This window comes from Macrobrachium rosenbergii, chromosome 52, assembly GCF_040412425.1.
Source record: "Macrobrachium rosenbergii isolate ZJJX-2024 chromosome 52, ASM4041242v1, whole genome shotgun sequence".
In the NCBI taxonomy this organism is placed as follows: Eukaryota; Metazoa; Arthropoda; class Malacostraca; order Decapoda; family Palaemonidae; genus Macrobrachium; species Macrobrachium rosenbergii.
Window position 1 is genome coordinate 34450709 of NC_089792.1, and position 16384 is coordinate 34467092.

At 37.8% G+C, this 16384-nt stretch overlaps 1 protein-coding gene across 1 annotated transcript in view; it reads right to left on the bottom strand.

Moving 5' to 3' along the window:
• Oseg6 (intraflagellar transport protein Oseg6) overlaps window positions 1-16384 on the bottom strand; it is a 458610-nt gene that overhangs the window by 97341 nt on the left and 344885 nt on the right. The window contains 1 exon segment of the mRNA XM_067096238.1: window positions 14441-14461. Within this exon segment, the coding sequence (XP_066952339.1) occupies window positions 14441-14461 (21 nt within the window).

Here is a 16384-nt window from a genome sequence, read left to right on the forward strand (position 1 = left end):
GAATTTACCTAGAAATGTGTGCTAGATGGTAATTTCACCGGGTGACACAGGTCAAAGCCCAGAAAAGCTATTTAATCCTTCCAGTTACAGAAATTGTATCGAGAGCTAAGGTAACCTCTTCAAGATTACATGCTTCTTGTTGAGATGAGAGCTCAGATAACTGAGAGAGAGAGCTGCTTTCCTTACTTATCTAGCTACTTCTTGACCAGCGGTGATAGAACCTTCTCAGTCTAGTACTTTTCTGTAAAGCTCTACACAGCAGCAACCATTGGTCCTGATTCTTCTAATATTGATTCTGCAACAACAAATATAGTTAGGTGTCAGAAAGATATGCCACAGTTGTACTTCTTTGAAATCCTTGGATGTGATTTCAACATACAAAGCAATTCTTTTGGGGAACATCTTCTTTGGATTAGAGCACTGTCAGATAGTGTAGTAGTTTTGAGTGACTTCAACAGGATGAGGAATTTTTCAGTGAGACATTGAACTGGATATATGAAGTTATGGTATTAAAGAAGAAGCCAAAACCTGCCAGAGTGGCCTCAGCAGCTGACCCTCACTTTGCTGTAAGATCTGAGGATAACGATTGGGGTTGGAATTACCTACAGCAGTAACTAAGGATACCTTCATCAGGGAATATTGTGAATATATACGAGGATGGAGTTTGAGATCAGGTTTTTAAGAACTTATGGCTACTACACAGATTTTCCCCCTTTTCTACCAGTTGGTTTTACCAATGGGTTGGCCACTCATCTTATACCTAACATGCACCTCCTGGAATTATAGCCTTGGCTTGTGATGTCTCATGATTCTAGTGAGAACTTCCAGAGGGATGTAGTAGTAGCTGCAAGTTGGCAAAAGCACACTTCAGAAGCTTACATGCTACTTGACTGTGTCCTGGGGAATCCATAGAATTTATCCAGATCCATGAGGCTGTTAGTTTCCCTGATAGTATCTGGTCTAAATATTAGGATGTTGGTATATTCCTTTGCAAATACTGTTTGAAAGAAGAGGGACTTCATTTTGATGGAAATCTGCAGCGAAAGTATATTTTTGTAGATGACAGATTTGTATGCAAGAACTTACTTGTGATGCTTGCAAATTTTGGGCTGATGGCCTGTGACCATCAGTTCAAAATGTATACACTGAGAGTCTTGAGGTCTGCCGATATTATGAACAGATATCTATTCTCTACCTCATTAACTCGGTAGATGACCAAGAGATTAGATGCTACAATTACTCAGGCTGCCATGAGCACTGTAGGTAACTCCAGTCATTCTAAGCAACATACACTCCTCGTGTAAGAGTTAAATTTGTGACTTTTATAGCACTAAGCCTTTTCCCTTTTACAGGGATAGGTAACAGCATATGTATTCTTGTTACCCTAACCAAGAGATCATATCTGGTAACCCTTGATAGATAATCAACTCCAAGGATGCAGCAGTTTTCTTGTTGTCTTGGTAGTGATAGGAAACATACCCATAAGTTTCCCCTTTGGAACCACCAGCGTCAGGGATGGATCCTTCTTCCATCTTTGTGTCTATCAGGAAGATTGGAACCACTGGCAAGACGTAGATGTGGGTTCTTTGGTAAAACCCTTAACCCTTTTGCTGCATGGGACTGATCTCAGTCATCAAAAGGTCTCGTTCATGGGACTGATCTCAGTCATCAAAAGGTCTCGTTCATGACGTAGGACTGATCTTAGTCATCATTCTTTTGGTTCTAGTTGGGCAGCTCGTAATAGATGATGCGTTTCCCTCGTCACTTTAAGGAGCTTTTGTCTACGTTCTAGCGACAAATTGCAACATTTGATTTCCAACTTCTGTAACCATCAAAATGCCGCAGAGGGAGGAGGTTTCTCTCGATGATGAAGTAGCACAGAGGCTTTTATTCAGAAAAACCAACTGGAAACAACCATAATCCTAGTTAGTCAAGGGTGATAAAAGTAGGCTAAAACTGTCACAGGAAATGAAATGGCAGCATTGTGGAAAACAAAGCTATATCAAAATTTCAGTTCAGGATATAACTACATTACATGTATCTTTAAAATCTTGAAGGATGAAGAAAGATAAAATGGTGGGGTGCAACATTTGAAACTGAGAATTCATATTCACTGTGAAGAAACATACAGTATTCCACTCTAACAAGTGACAGTAACAAAACGGCTAATCTTAACTAAGTCACAGAACTGTTCCCCAGTCTTAAAGAATAATGCAGACTGCATGAAATTTGACATACCACTGAAAGTTTTAAAATCTTTTAACGTGTTTAAACTATAGATACTTAAAAAACATTGGGAGTGCTTGACATAAGTACAGTTAGTTACTTTGAAGAACTGCAGTACGTTATATTTCTTAAAATAAAAGTAATGAAATTAACAAGGGTTTTAACATGAGACCTGCTTCTGTCTTATTTTCATAATTTTTTAGAGAGGGCTAAAGTTTGTTGAGCTGGGTAAGCTGCGTTAGACATCACTAGCATAACAACGGCCTTGAGAACTTAGAGGCCAAGACAAAGATGTATTTGAAAATGTAATCCATAACTGCTTCGTATTGAAGTTGTAATAAGGAGCACAACTAGATTCTTAATAGTCAACTCATATACCAAAGCACAAGGGATACCTATCTGAGCACAGCATCTGTACTATTCAAAGCGACAGCCATTCTAAATTTCTCGTGATTCCGCTCCTTCAGCTGCTTTATGCATGAAACAGCACGGCTCTTATTAAAGAAAGGGAACGAAACAGCAAAATGAGTTAAACTTTTACTGGAGTGCAGATTCGAACTGCACTGCTTTCCTCCCATTTACTCGCATGTAAACCTATTTTGAATGAACCATTGGTTAATTCACAAGGATCACGGGAAGGGTAGCAATAAGTAGAGGGTGTTAATAAACACACATAATGACAATGAAGCTATGACACTGTATGTCGACTTTCCAATTACACATTAGGTTAGTACATGTATATGCATTCTGCGACTATGGATATATGCTGTACAAGTAAATAATAGAAAACTGTGTACAGTTTGAATATATTCAGTGTGCAGGGACAAGAAAATATGTAAACCACCAAAAATATGAAGCAAATTATATGCTCATTTTTTTAATGACCCCCACATACATTAGCAGTGTTTTATTATAATGAATGTTGAGAATATCTCCTCTGTATCCTTGATTTGGATACATTTCTGTCTGCTGGAAAGCTTGGTGAAATTTTCCCTTATATATTGTTTCCAAAGACCTGAATCCCCATTTTACCTTTCAAGCAGTCATATAGATACAAATCTCGTGTATACTGTTTAAGATGCATAAATTACAATATTTAAGCTTTACTGATGACTTTCGTATATATAAAATAAGTAGTTTTCCCTATGAGTCTGGTTATTGGAAACTGCCACCAAAGTGAGAGGAATCTACAGACTTTTCATCTATGACAATGTCAGTGCTGGATGATAAAGCTGTAGTTCATTTGATATAGAACTTATTGGCACTGACTATATTTTCTTTTAATGATAATTCTGTTGCTTGCAGATTCTTCCAACGCTTAAATGATTACAGTTCAGCAATTCAGTTTCTTGTTCTCTCCAAGTGCACTGATGAAGCTTTTCAACTTGCTCGAACTCATGGGAAAATGGAACTTTATGCAGAGATTCTGGGATCAGATGCAACTCCTGAGGATTATAACAGTGTGGCCTTACATTTTGACAATGAACGGAATCATTTCTTGTCTGGGAAGTTCTATTATCTGGCAGGAAATTACCAAAAGGTTAGCTATTCTTAAATTCCGTTTACTGGTATCTGGAAGTTATGAAATACACTTGAAGTCATTCTTTAACAATTAATTAACGTGTAAAGTTGCATTTGAGGATGTTTCAATTATTTTAATTCATGTTATCTGCACATTAAGATTTTATATCAGATTTATAAAGAGTTACATTTGAAAAATACATTGGCACTTCAATTTAATGGATATTTCAGGGGTCTGGCCTCCTGATAGGTTAAGAAATCCATTAAATTAGGTATTCGGAAATTCTTTTGTCACGTTGTTGTAATGTTTGCACCGTTTTATATTAGTCATTACATAAACTTTTATATATGAAAATATGCACAATTTCATGTACAATACAACAGAAAAAAACTCATGGTTGTAGCTTTTATCAGTTTTGAAATATTTTCATATAAATCACCATAAATAAAAAAAATTCGACTTTCGGTCAACTTTAACTCGACCGAAATGGTCAAAAACTGCAATTGTAAGCTAAAACACTTACAGTCTAGTAATATTCAATCAATTAGCTTCATTTTTCAACAAACGGGAAGTCTCTAGCACAATATTTCGATTTATGGTGAATTTTTGAAAAAAACATTTTTTTACGTCCGCTTGTTACGAATTCATGCATCATTTTGTGATAATATTTTCTCTGTGTTGCTTTGATCATTTTACAATTTGTTATATACCAAAATCATCGCAATTTAGTGTACAATACAAAGAAAAAAAAAAAAACCGTTAGCTTTAACCGTTTTGCTCACAGCGCGATTTGTATAAAATTATATATGAAAAATTTTTTTTGGGCTGTCATATATTTCAATATTTATATATGATAATGATATTTTTTTTTCATTTCTGATGGTTGCATACTAAACTTCAGGCAATGACAAAAAAAGGAGCCAAAAATGAACTCTTAATCTTAAAAACTAAGCGTGCTGTGATTTTTTTAAAAAAACTTTTTTTCCGCTTCGGCGCTAACTCCCGAACGCCGCCGGCATACGGGAGACATTTTTGTAAATAGAGGCTCGGCGTTTAAGGGTTAAGCGTAATGTTATTAAACAGAAACTTGGTAAGACAGTACTTTTATTGCAGATTATTCTTACAAAGAGAAAATGTAACAGTGAAAATGCACCCAAAGAATAGTTCAGCAAAAATTTACCCGCTGTAGATTAGCTTAGCCTGGTTGCTATGTAGCAAATTATGCCAGACATAAAAAATTTGCAATTTGATGTGAATTGCAGATTTTTGTAAGAGTCAAACACACTGAATATTTCTGTGACTGGGAGAAAGGTAAGAGCGGGACATGATGGGTCAGTTACCCCTAGAAACAGTGAAGCCAACTTACAAGGTCAGAGTAGTTGCCTAGTAAAGTTGTTTTCGTTTCAGCATCCGCTGTCTAGCAGGTATACTGGATAATTCCATTAAGTACAAAATATGAGTGCTATTTTTTAAGACCTGGACATATCTGATAAGTCCAAGTCTTAAATTTAGGTGCCAGTGTATGCATTTCATTTTTGTTTTCAGCACAAGAGAAGTTTTCTCTTAAAGGAATTCATCTTTTTCTTTTAATGTCTGAGTTGAGAAATATTAACTGAACATTAGATTAGATAAGAAATAGCTGGTTTAAAAAGTGCATTCACAGTTTTGTCTAAGGGTAGCCTGCACTGAAACACTAATGAATTAATCTAAGCATGCTGAGGCTGCAAAGGAGTTTAGCAACCATGGAGCTGTTGGTTAACAAGCGAGGCCTTAAAAGCTAACAGCAGTTGAATTGAATTTTCATTGTCACTGCAGTATTTTACAGTTTAAGTGAAACTTAAGGTTTTCCACGTACAGTGGCACCTCAGCTAAGTAGACTTCAAATTAGCTGATTCCACTTAACCCTTAAACGCCTACTGGACGTACCATACTTTGACTAAAATTGTCTGTTGGGTGCCGAGTGGACGTACGGTACGTCGACTACAAAAAATTTAAACCTTCGGTCAACTTTGACTCGACTGAAATGGTCGAAAAACGCAATTGTAAGCTAAAACTCTTACATTCTAGTAATATTCAATCATGTACCTTCATTTTGCAACAAATTGGAAGTCTCTAGCACAATATTTCGATTTATGGTGAATTTTTTAAAAAAACTTTTCCCTTACGTCCGCGCGCGGTAGCTCAGCCGAACATCTCGGAAATTCTTTCGTCACTTTGTCGTAATGTTTGCACCGTTTTATATTAGTCGTTACATAAAGTTTTATATATGAAAATGTGTGCATTTTCATGTAGAGTACAACAAAAAATAACTCATGGTTGTAGCTTTTATCAGTTTTGAAATATTTTCATATAAATCATGATAAACAGAAAAAATTCTACCTTCAGTCAACTTTAACTCGACCAAAATGGTAAAAAACTGCAGTTGTAAGCTAAAACACTTACAGTCTAGTAATATTCAATCAATTACCGTCATTTTGCAACAAATGGGAAGTCTAGCACAATATTTCGATTTATGGTGAATTTTTGAAAAAAACTTTTTTTTACGTCCGCGCGTTACAAATTCATGCATCATTTTGTGATAATATTTTCTCTATGTTGCTTTGATCGTTTTACAATTTGTTATATACCAAAATCATCTCAATTTAGTGTACAATATAAAGAAAAAAAAATAACTTGTTAGCTTTAACCGTTTTGCTCACAGCACGATTTGTATACAATTATATATGAAATTTTTTTTCGTGCTGTCATATATTTCAATATTTATATATGATGATGATATTTTTTTAATTTCTGATGGTTGCATACTAAACTTCAGGCAATGACAAAAAAAGGAGCAAAAAATGAACTCTTAATCTTTAAAACTAAGCGTGCTGTGATTTTTTTAAAAAACTTTTTTTCTGCCTTGGCGCTAACTCCCGAACGCCGCCGGCATACAACAGACACTTTTGTAAATAGAGGCTAAGCGTTTAAGGGTTAACTGACGCACCCGAGTCTGATAAAAATGATAGAAATAATTCATACTTTTGTAAGTGACTGTCATGACCCAATTTTTGCACGCTTCAGTCTTTTATTTTTTACAGTGGGTATGTATGCTTGTTTAGACTTGGGCCTTCATTTACATCATGGTACACTGTCTTTATTGACGTTTACTTTATGCCATACAGTACTGTACAAATGGTTATTACTCTGCAGAAATGTAGTGCTATGCTCCTGTATGCATGCATGTATATAGGGTATACGTACATGTAAGCATTGGGTCAGGATAAATGTGTTTGCTTGCCTTTCTTTTCTCGCTCACACAACATTTTATTGACATTTATTTTACTCTATTAAAATTAATACAGTAAGGTAATGTAATGTTATTCACATTTTTTTATTATGTAAGTGTGTGTTTGTATAGGGTATACGTACATGAGTGCATTGCATTAGGATAAACTGCGCACTTACAATCTCTCTCTCTCTAATTTTCTCTCTCTCTCTCTCTCTCTCTCTATTTACTCTCTCTCTTAAAAAAAAACTCATGTTAAAAAAAAAAAATTTTTATGGTGCATGAGTTTTGTGTATAGTGTTTACATTTCTTGCAAGTGCTACATATCCATCCACACACTGTAACAAAACAACAGGACGCTATGACCAGATTATACACTTTGAAGAGGTCATGACAAGTGACGGAACAGCTGTGGTGTTGTGTTTGTAGTAAATGGAACAAAAAGTTAATAATTGTTTTTTTGTCCATCAGCTGAATTTGGAAGAACGAAGAAGATTCAGAAAATATTGTCAAACTAATAAGAAGTTGATCAACAATCAAAAAGCCATAGAATTCAGTGAAATTTGCATAAGTATATGTACACGTATTTTTAGAAGCAATTCTTTTTGCAGGTACTGCTCTGGAATTGACTGATAAGTAAAATGATATTGTAAACTGAATGGTAATTACAAAATACCAGTTAGTATGGGCAATTAAGCAATTTTAATGGAATTGCTCTGCATTATCAACAGCGCAAGTAGACTCCAGCGTGCTTTATGGTGCCAGGACACTGTATGATGTAGGATATACAGTATATCAGTCCCCGTTACTTTGCCAATTTCATTGTTTACTGGAAGGGGCAGACCCCCTAGCTGTTGGTTAACACGTCACATACTACACTTTTGTCATTCTTTAATTTTTCCAACAGGCAGTGAAACATCTCATCCGAGCAGCTCAGAATTCAAGTGGAGAGGATTCAGAGAGTATTCAGCTGGCTATTGATGTTGTTGCAGCAGCCAATGATGATGCACTTACTCGCCAGTTGATTGACTTTCTCATGGGGGAAGTTGATGGCATTCCTAAGGTATTGGTTATGATATGTCCATAAAATGTACCAGATTTATTCAATTCATGTTTTTCATATAAGTTATCACTTGGTATGATGTGTCAGCTGGAGGCTGAGTCAGACAAAAGAAATTCTGAGCCATCCCATCAGGTGAGTGCTGGGTCAATAGAGAAAGCATCCTATGCATTTTACACTTTATCCTTTCATGTTGATTCTTTTCAACACTCTTGGACAGATACTGTGTTAAAAAAGAATGAACAAGAGAATTTCTTCGTAATGCATCAAGCAAGCAGCCATCTAGCGACAGTTTAGTATGCCTACTTTGGCAGTTGACATAACGATGGGAGGAACTTGTGGTTCTTCATGTTATGCTGGTAATGTAAAAGGATTTTAGTTTTCATTGTTATGTAGTTCCTTTAATTTAGTTATTGTATCCAGCCGTGGATATTAACCATTTGAGATTTCAGCATACGTCAGGTTACATCTTGCAAATTTCATATCTTGAGGGTCTGATGTTTGACAAAATTTGGATGACGTCTAGTTGGACTAGAAAAGATTGAACTCTGTTCCACATGTTTCTCACAAAAGGAACAGTTCTAAATAAAAAAAAAATTTTTTTCTTATGAGTTTTTTATGCAATGATGACAATTATGAAATAATCAATATGTCAGTGGAAAGAAAAATTATTGTACTTTTTATGGTGCAAAAGAGAAATATAAAACTATTATGCTTAGAAAAGAATAGTAATGTATGAAGAATAAACATTGTTCTTGACCTATTTCAGCACATTAGTTTGACTACATAATTATTTTTGGTTTTTCATTTTTATACACATTACTAAAATGGGCAATTGTTTAGCTTCAACGTAAGGCCAAAACCAGCATCACATCGAGAAAAATATATTAGTCCGGAGGGATGCAAACCTATGCCTTTTTGTTTATACTTTAAGCAAAACCTGGCATGGTCGTGAAAGCTTGGTAACAAGGTAGTTAACTAGGTCCAGATGAGTAAGGGGTGCCTACTTGCTTGGTAAGCAGTGTTACTTTTTATTTGGTGTGCAAAAGTACTGAAGTACTTCTCCTGTCATGACTGTTGTTGGAGCTTCTTGCCCAAATAGCTCCATGTTTGAGTGGCTGATGACTTTGGGTTGTTTGTGGACCTTATTATCATGATTCTTGGTTGCCGACCAAATGGAAGTGGTACGGGTCAAGGAAGATGAAGGCGAAGATTCAACTGGTGTCTTCTAAAGGCATCTCAGTGATGGTAGCACCCCTTTCCATCTCTGTTTGCCTTGATCCCTACTAGTACTTAAACTGGAATGATGTCTGCCCAGTCTTCCCATATTTGGTTTGAGGATGGCATGCTAGAGCAGACATTGATCAGTTGACCCTCCCTGTATGTGGTACTGTTGCTGGTGTGATGCTGGTTCCTGTCATCTCCACTGCACCCACTGCAATCCCTGTTTCTGTGTCCTTTGCTACTTCTGCTCTGAGGCATCCCCAGGAAATAAAGGATCTACTGAAGGTGTCGTGGCCTTCTCTCAGCACACCCGAAGACCTTCTTCTGTGCCTTCCTGGAACATTTGTCTTCAGCTAGAAGTTCCCTGCTTGCATTAGTCTTAATGGAACTAATTAATTCAGCCTTGGCTTTCCTGACCAAGCTCTTGTGCACTACATTTGTGGATGTTCCTTATGTTTCTGCTTCTCCAACTGTAACTCCTCTAGCAGTTCTTACTACTATCCCCTTGGGGATGCCTGCCTTGACATTGTCCTCAGTGGCTGTGGAAGAGGATGAAGAGACCCATGGTTGAAGAAGGTTGAAGAAGCATTGTTGTGCTTTGTCTTTTGCCTCTCCCATGTTGTCTTCCTCCTCCTCACTTTCTTCCTTGTCTTTGTCTTCCTCATGTTTGTAAGGGCAGTAGCATAAGGAGGTCTGGAAGGCTGCCCTCTGCAAGAAGGCTAAAAAGTATTCCATAACCACCACTTTTCTGTTGGGATTGACGGTGATCCCAGCACCCTTTCTCTGGCTCAGGTGATTGTTGGCAGTGCAGATGGATTGGGGTATGGGTCAGCCTGTGATCAATCTCTGTTGTAAGGGTCTGCCCATGGTAAGCTAGGTTCTCAGTGTATGACCCACTTTGCTCCCTAACAAAACACTTGGAAGAAGGATGACCCTGGGTTTTTCATGTTTGTCTCTTCAGAAGTGCCATTAGGAGTAGTCTGCACTTCCCCAGAATACAGATTATCATAGTTCTCTTGAGCTATCTTGGTATGTCGTAGAACGTGCTTGCAGTTGGCTGCTTGACTGTTTTGAGCATAGCTGTACCCCTGTGCATGGCACTAACCAATACAGTTTGCAGCTAAGGTTGCCTGTGCACTGCTTGGTGCTGCTCTGCTTGGAACAGGCAGTGATTGGGTAGTGGGGCTAGCCTCTTTGGATCAGCTTCTATTTTGGGTAGCGGGGGCAGTAAGGGTGATTGTTTGATCACTTTGGTGCTATTTGACCATGTTTCAGATTCATTCTGGACAACTTGTCATGATCCCCTAAGTAAGGCAGTGTTGGGCTACAGTATTCCCCTCTACCTTGGTGAAGGATAGCTTAGTCTTTAAGATGTACTGGACTTGACAGTTCCCTGCTTGTGAAACCCTTGCAAGTTGAGTTGGAGAGGCATTTACGCAAGGTCACTGAGCTTATTTGTAAGTGCAGTGAGCTCAACACCCCTTGCTCTCTGATGAGCGCATTTGGGTTTCACCCCAAAGTCTGCACCATCCTTTCTATTGCTCTGGTCCCTGCTTGTGCAGGTTGATTGAGAGGAGATAGGTTCTTTGGGCAATGGACAGTAGAAGTCTCTATCCTTCAGTCACTCTGCCTGGCTTCTCAGAGGATGTGAAGACCTACCTTCTATGGGTGGACCTCTCAGTTTGGGGGCTGATGAAGAATGTTGGATTAGAAAGGTTTCTTGCAGAGGGCATCTGGCTCTCCTGCTTTGAGGCAGAAGCCTTGACAGGAGGCTTGGTCCTGAACCATTTGACTAGTTCGACTTTTGAATCCATAAGCCTAAAGGTAATAATTTTTGTTTTTATTCTCGAGTCCATTGCTTTTACCCTGCATATAAGTGAGTCCAGACAGCATTTTTTTATGTTGTACATAACAGATTTTACAACAGAACAACTAATGTTGCTACAAATACCCCAAAAATTTCTTCCGTTTCAAGCTTCATCATCCTATTTAGGATGATTAAAGTAGAAGGAAGACATTATCCTGTTTCCATTCAGTCATGGGGATATGTCTTGGGAGGATGTGGTTGTCCTAACTGCTCTTTTCCAGAGGCATATTCTTAATAGAAGTAATGTAGAACATGATCTACCTTGTGTCAGACAATTTAGCTTACAGGCCAATAACAATACTTCTGGTTAGACATCTCAAGTGAAAGTTACAGAATATAACAGTATGGCTGTTTCAACCTATGGCTTTCAGGAAAAAGTTTTAAAAGCCACCTCTGGAGAATTTTCATTAACCCCTTTGAGATCTAATTTTGCATTCTGAACCACAAATCCTTTAGTATCAGTTGATCCCATTTGGAGCAGCCATCTAAGTGTTTCTAGTCCCTCAAAAGAGCAGAGCAGGTTAGGAATGTAACAGTTACATCTTTATCTCTGTCCATATCCAGTCAGTCCAAACAGTACAGCCCACCACCTTTGTAATAAGATTCCAGTTCAATTCTTTACCTCTTGTTAGTCTTCAGAACTTGTGGGTACTGTAAGACCAATCCCAAGACATTATTTTTCTCTCAGACCCTGGTATATATGCCATGGGGCAGTAGTTATAGAAACCTTCCAACCCAAATACCTATTCAGGCTATCGTAAAGTAATGAGTTTGCGTTGAAACAAATCTGATTTTTTTAAAACGGTAATTTATTCAACATAAACCCAGTAATTTACCAGATTTACCCCTCTCCTATACCATCTACCTCTCACAGCTGATCTAGACAACACAAACAGAAATTCATTTTGCCACTAGAGGGCCAATGGAACCTGGATACATGGACTTCCAAGAAGGACTGCATGAATTTTTCATTTTCTGTGCAGTGCCTGAAAGTTTGCTTGGGCCCATATACGGCTAATGTCAAGTTATGGGTTTGTATTGATAAAACTGATTTTTTTTTTTTTAAATTATATGCTTGGTAAACTATAAGTACTCTGATGTTAACCTTTTGTTAGTGCTTAACCCTTGAAATAATTCCATAGGTAACTTTGTGCATATATATTTAGGATAGATTTAGTTTTATGTCAGATGTTGAATTGCATGGAATATCAAATTATTTTGAAGCACTGTAAAATGTTTGTGCTATAAAGCAGTTATGTGGGAGGTTTGAAAGTAAAGGAAAAAGTTGTCAATGGCATTACAATGTACTGTATGACCCATCAGTCGTGTTATTGAAAATATTTATTTCCCAATTTCAGGATGCAAAGTTCCTGTTCCGGTTGTACATGGCAAAGAAACAGTACCGAGAGGCCGCTAAAACTGCTATTATCATAGCAAGGGAAGAACAAAATTCAGGTGTGTTATTTTTACTGAAAAACCTATCTTCATGGAATCAAAACAATCAAGATTAACATCTCTGTAGGATTTTCCCTTTATGGAATGAGATGAGCTCTCTCTAATCTTCTTAGTTGTGAATACTTTATACCTGAATTCTCTCCTGGTTAAGGCCTTAATGCTTAATTTATACTTTTTCTACATGATTTTTTGCTGCCTTCTAGTCTCCTTGCTGTCATTTTCTGGCAAACCACCCCTCACCCCACCTCGTCGCATGTCCAAACCATCTGTCCTTAAAGTGTCACTTTGTTTTCAAATGTCTGGACACTACATCACTCAGTAATGTCCTCATGATTTTCTAAACACTGTTTATCTGTGAATTGGCATTTTGTAGTCAAATGTGGTCAAAATATCCTCTTCCTTGTTTTGTAAGTGGCACTGAATATGATTTTGAGTTTTCACGGAAAAGATGGGTGCAGTTGAATAGCATTTTTCCTTACCCAAAGAATTCAAGTAAAAAGTGGTCAGTTAAGGTGAATGGTTCATGTCAAGTTCTGCTCCTAGTGCTGGGTCATGATGATAAGATGGAAATCCTTAAGGTACTTTGAGAACTGCATATATCTGGGTATAAAGACCTAGGGCAAACCTTAAGAGCAGGGTTCATCCATCCTTCATGTGTACACATAGGAAAATATCCAGATAAACAATCAAAATCTGTCTTAAATGTTGGGTGACCTTTGCACAGACATGGAAGTGTCTTTAGCCTCTCCAAAGAAATAAATTTGAACAGGGACAACAGCTCATATAGCCCATTGAAGTTGTATGAGGTTACAAACTAATTGAATTATAAGGAAATTCCAACAATATTCAACCTGGATCCATTTGGAGAAATAAATTTTAGGACGAGAATTGGTCAAGTGGTCAAGGTTCGAACCATTAGAAAGAGTAAGAAAATATTTGGATATGTTAACTTGTTCTCCTAACCTTAATGTTTTGTTTTTGTTTTGTCATATACCATTCATTTCCATTTTCTTCTGTTTTTAGGTTGATACTGCTGGATTTAGATTCCAGAATTATATGAAGTGCTGAATTAGAAGTCATGGGCTGTTACTAAGTAGTTAACTAGCTATACGTTAATAATTGAACTGAATAAACCATAGCAATATAATCATGGCAGTGTGCGTTAGGTGGAACTGCAACCTACAGAAACAGTTGGTATATTGCAGTCCCATGAAAGTTCCTACATGAATTGATGAACAGAGGACGTAACTTTTCCTGAAACATTCTTTTTCTTTCTTAGAGCCTTGCTACACAAGGGATGTTACTAAAACAGGTAGTACCAGTTACTACAACATTCAGTATTTCATCTTCTTGGAATGGTGGAGTGGGCCAAATTATCTGGGAGTGTTGCAGGACTTTCAACCAGGACTCAAAGGAGTTGCCAAGCCCAACCGACTTCCTGTTTCTCCATCAGTCGATGTCTGAAGGAATTCATTATTTCATCTCTGGTGGACGATGGAGGGACCAGGATTTGTAAATTTTTCATGGCAAAGTTTCTCTTTATAGTCCTGAAATCCATTTTTCCAGGGTCCATAATAGCAAAATAATGCATGGAATGTCTTCTCTTGACAATAACAGATTGATAGAATCTGTTATTTTCCTTGTGATCCTCCTTTTGATATCCTTGAAGATGTTGGCTTTTCAGAACTTTCACCTGTACTAAATTTCTCCACTGAGTGCAGTGTGGACTTATAATTTCAGCCTCTCAAGTTTTGTGGATTCTCAGGGCTTTGTCCTTCATATAAGACCCCTGTTCTCGATTTGAACCTTGGGTTCTACAGTACACTGTTGCCTTCCTATCTTCAGGAGCTCTCATGTGAATCCTGCATTCCAAACAGCCAATTCAGGGATTTTAACAGCTTAAGCATTCTCACCCAATTTCATATTTGGGATGAATAAAAATTACATTTTTATTAAAAAATCAAACTTTATTTCTTATTCAAGATAATATTTATAATGAGAGTGCTCGCTGCCTTGCTCTGCTGATTTCTTATATACTCACTAAGACCACAAGACCACACAGATATTGAAGCTCTTCACTGCCGTGAGCCACAGATTCATATGACTTATTGGCAATACTTTTCACAAACAGACAACCTTTGTTTTTTGTTTAATTCAGTAATCAAGTATCTAGTGTCAGCTTATAGGCATGAATATATGGGTATGTATGAAAAATAAATGTTTATTAACAAATAACTTTTTTTCTTGAGAAAACAGGGTTTGACGTAGGAAAAACCTATTTTTGATAGTCGCTGTTGAGTCCTCAAGGAATCACCTTCCATAGGTCTGTCAGTGCTCCATGGTGACTAAACTGATATCGAAGAATTCTCTTTTATTCGGTCTCTTGGCCAGTTATTGTGTCGTAATGATGAACACTATAACACGTGATGGAGTGTGTAATGGACTCAAAGATAAGAGGGCTCTTTCCCTTATCTTACAGTGAAGCTTTACCCAGGTTATTCCTTCGTCAAACTTGCTAGAAGAGGAAGTGTTTATAGCGCACGCGCATTCCACCATAATGTCGAAAAACAGACTGGCAGGAGACCAATGAAGCCATTACTTTATGTTGGTCAATGCAAGATGATCCCTTTCCCAAATCCCAAGCCTTTTTGTCAGGGAAGTGGGTGGGTTTTGATGACTCAACAGCCATTACCAAAAATAGCTTTTTCCTACGTCAAAACCTGATTTTTTTTATAGCGTAGTTGCTTGTTCTATCCTCAAGGAGCTTTGAAAAGAAACTGTTCAATGTTGATAGGTGGAGGATCACTCCTTGTTCAGAGGAATCCTTTTTGGGGACACTGAAGGGATGTGCTTGGTGGCGAATATAGACATGTTTCTCTATGGCTCCCTTTAACAGGGCCTTCTGCACGTAATCTTCCGAGAGGGATCTGGTTTTTGGAGGAACCCCTTTAAAGGAGGGGGTTGGGTGGGGATGAGACCATTTCCAACCCAGCCCATTGAAAATAATGCTGTGTCCCCAAGGGTAAAACTTCAATTGCCTGTGGTGTCGTCAAAGCCGACCCCTGACCATACAGTTCCTATTGGGATCCACCTCTTCCTCTGCCTTTGCCTGCTTTCCCGTTTCCCCTGTAGGAGTGTCTTTGGACCCTGTGAAAGAGATGTCCTTGTTGTTATTGTCCTTTTGTAAGGAGTTGTCCCTTCTGATCACCTACCTGTTCTTGTAGAAAACTTTTGTGTGTGACTGGGGGCTTGTATGATTTTTGTTCATAGCGGGTCTTTTTTGGGTTGGGTAAAGGGAATTTTTGGGTTTTTTGTTTCCTGAATTCATTTTTTCCCAGGAGAGCATACACTGTACAAGTTGAGCTACAACAGACTTCTCAAACTGGTCCTTACGGAAAGGGTTAGAATGTAATAATGAAATCACATTGGTGTGACTTGTTGGAGCTCTCCAATGTTTCCATTCACGATTTTATGCACAATTCCAGAAAGTCTTAGAGTGCATCCCATAGGGTTTTCTCATAAGACTTTTGGCGACAACAGCAAAAATAATTGTTCTGGAATTTTCTGGAAGCCTGTTGGTGGCAACTTCCAGCAAAGTGGTAGACGTTATAATACTAAGGAGGCAGATCCTACCATGAAATTCTGCTGAGGCTGTCCCCTCTGAGTTTCTTCTTATTTGGTCCCAAGCTATATCCAGAGGGATCTTTTTCCTTTTAAAAGTGAGTTGAAGAGTTACCCATTCCTTGGTGGAATTATCCGACT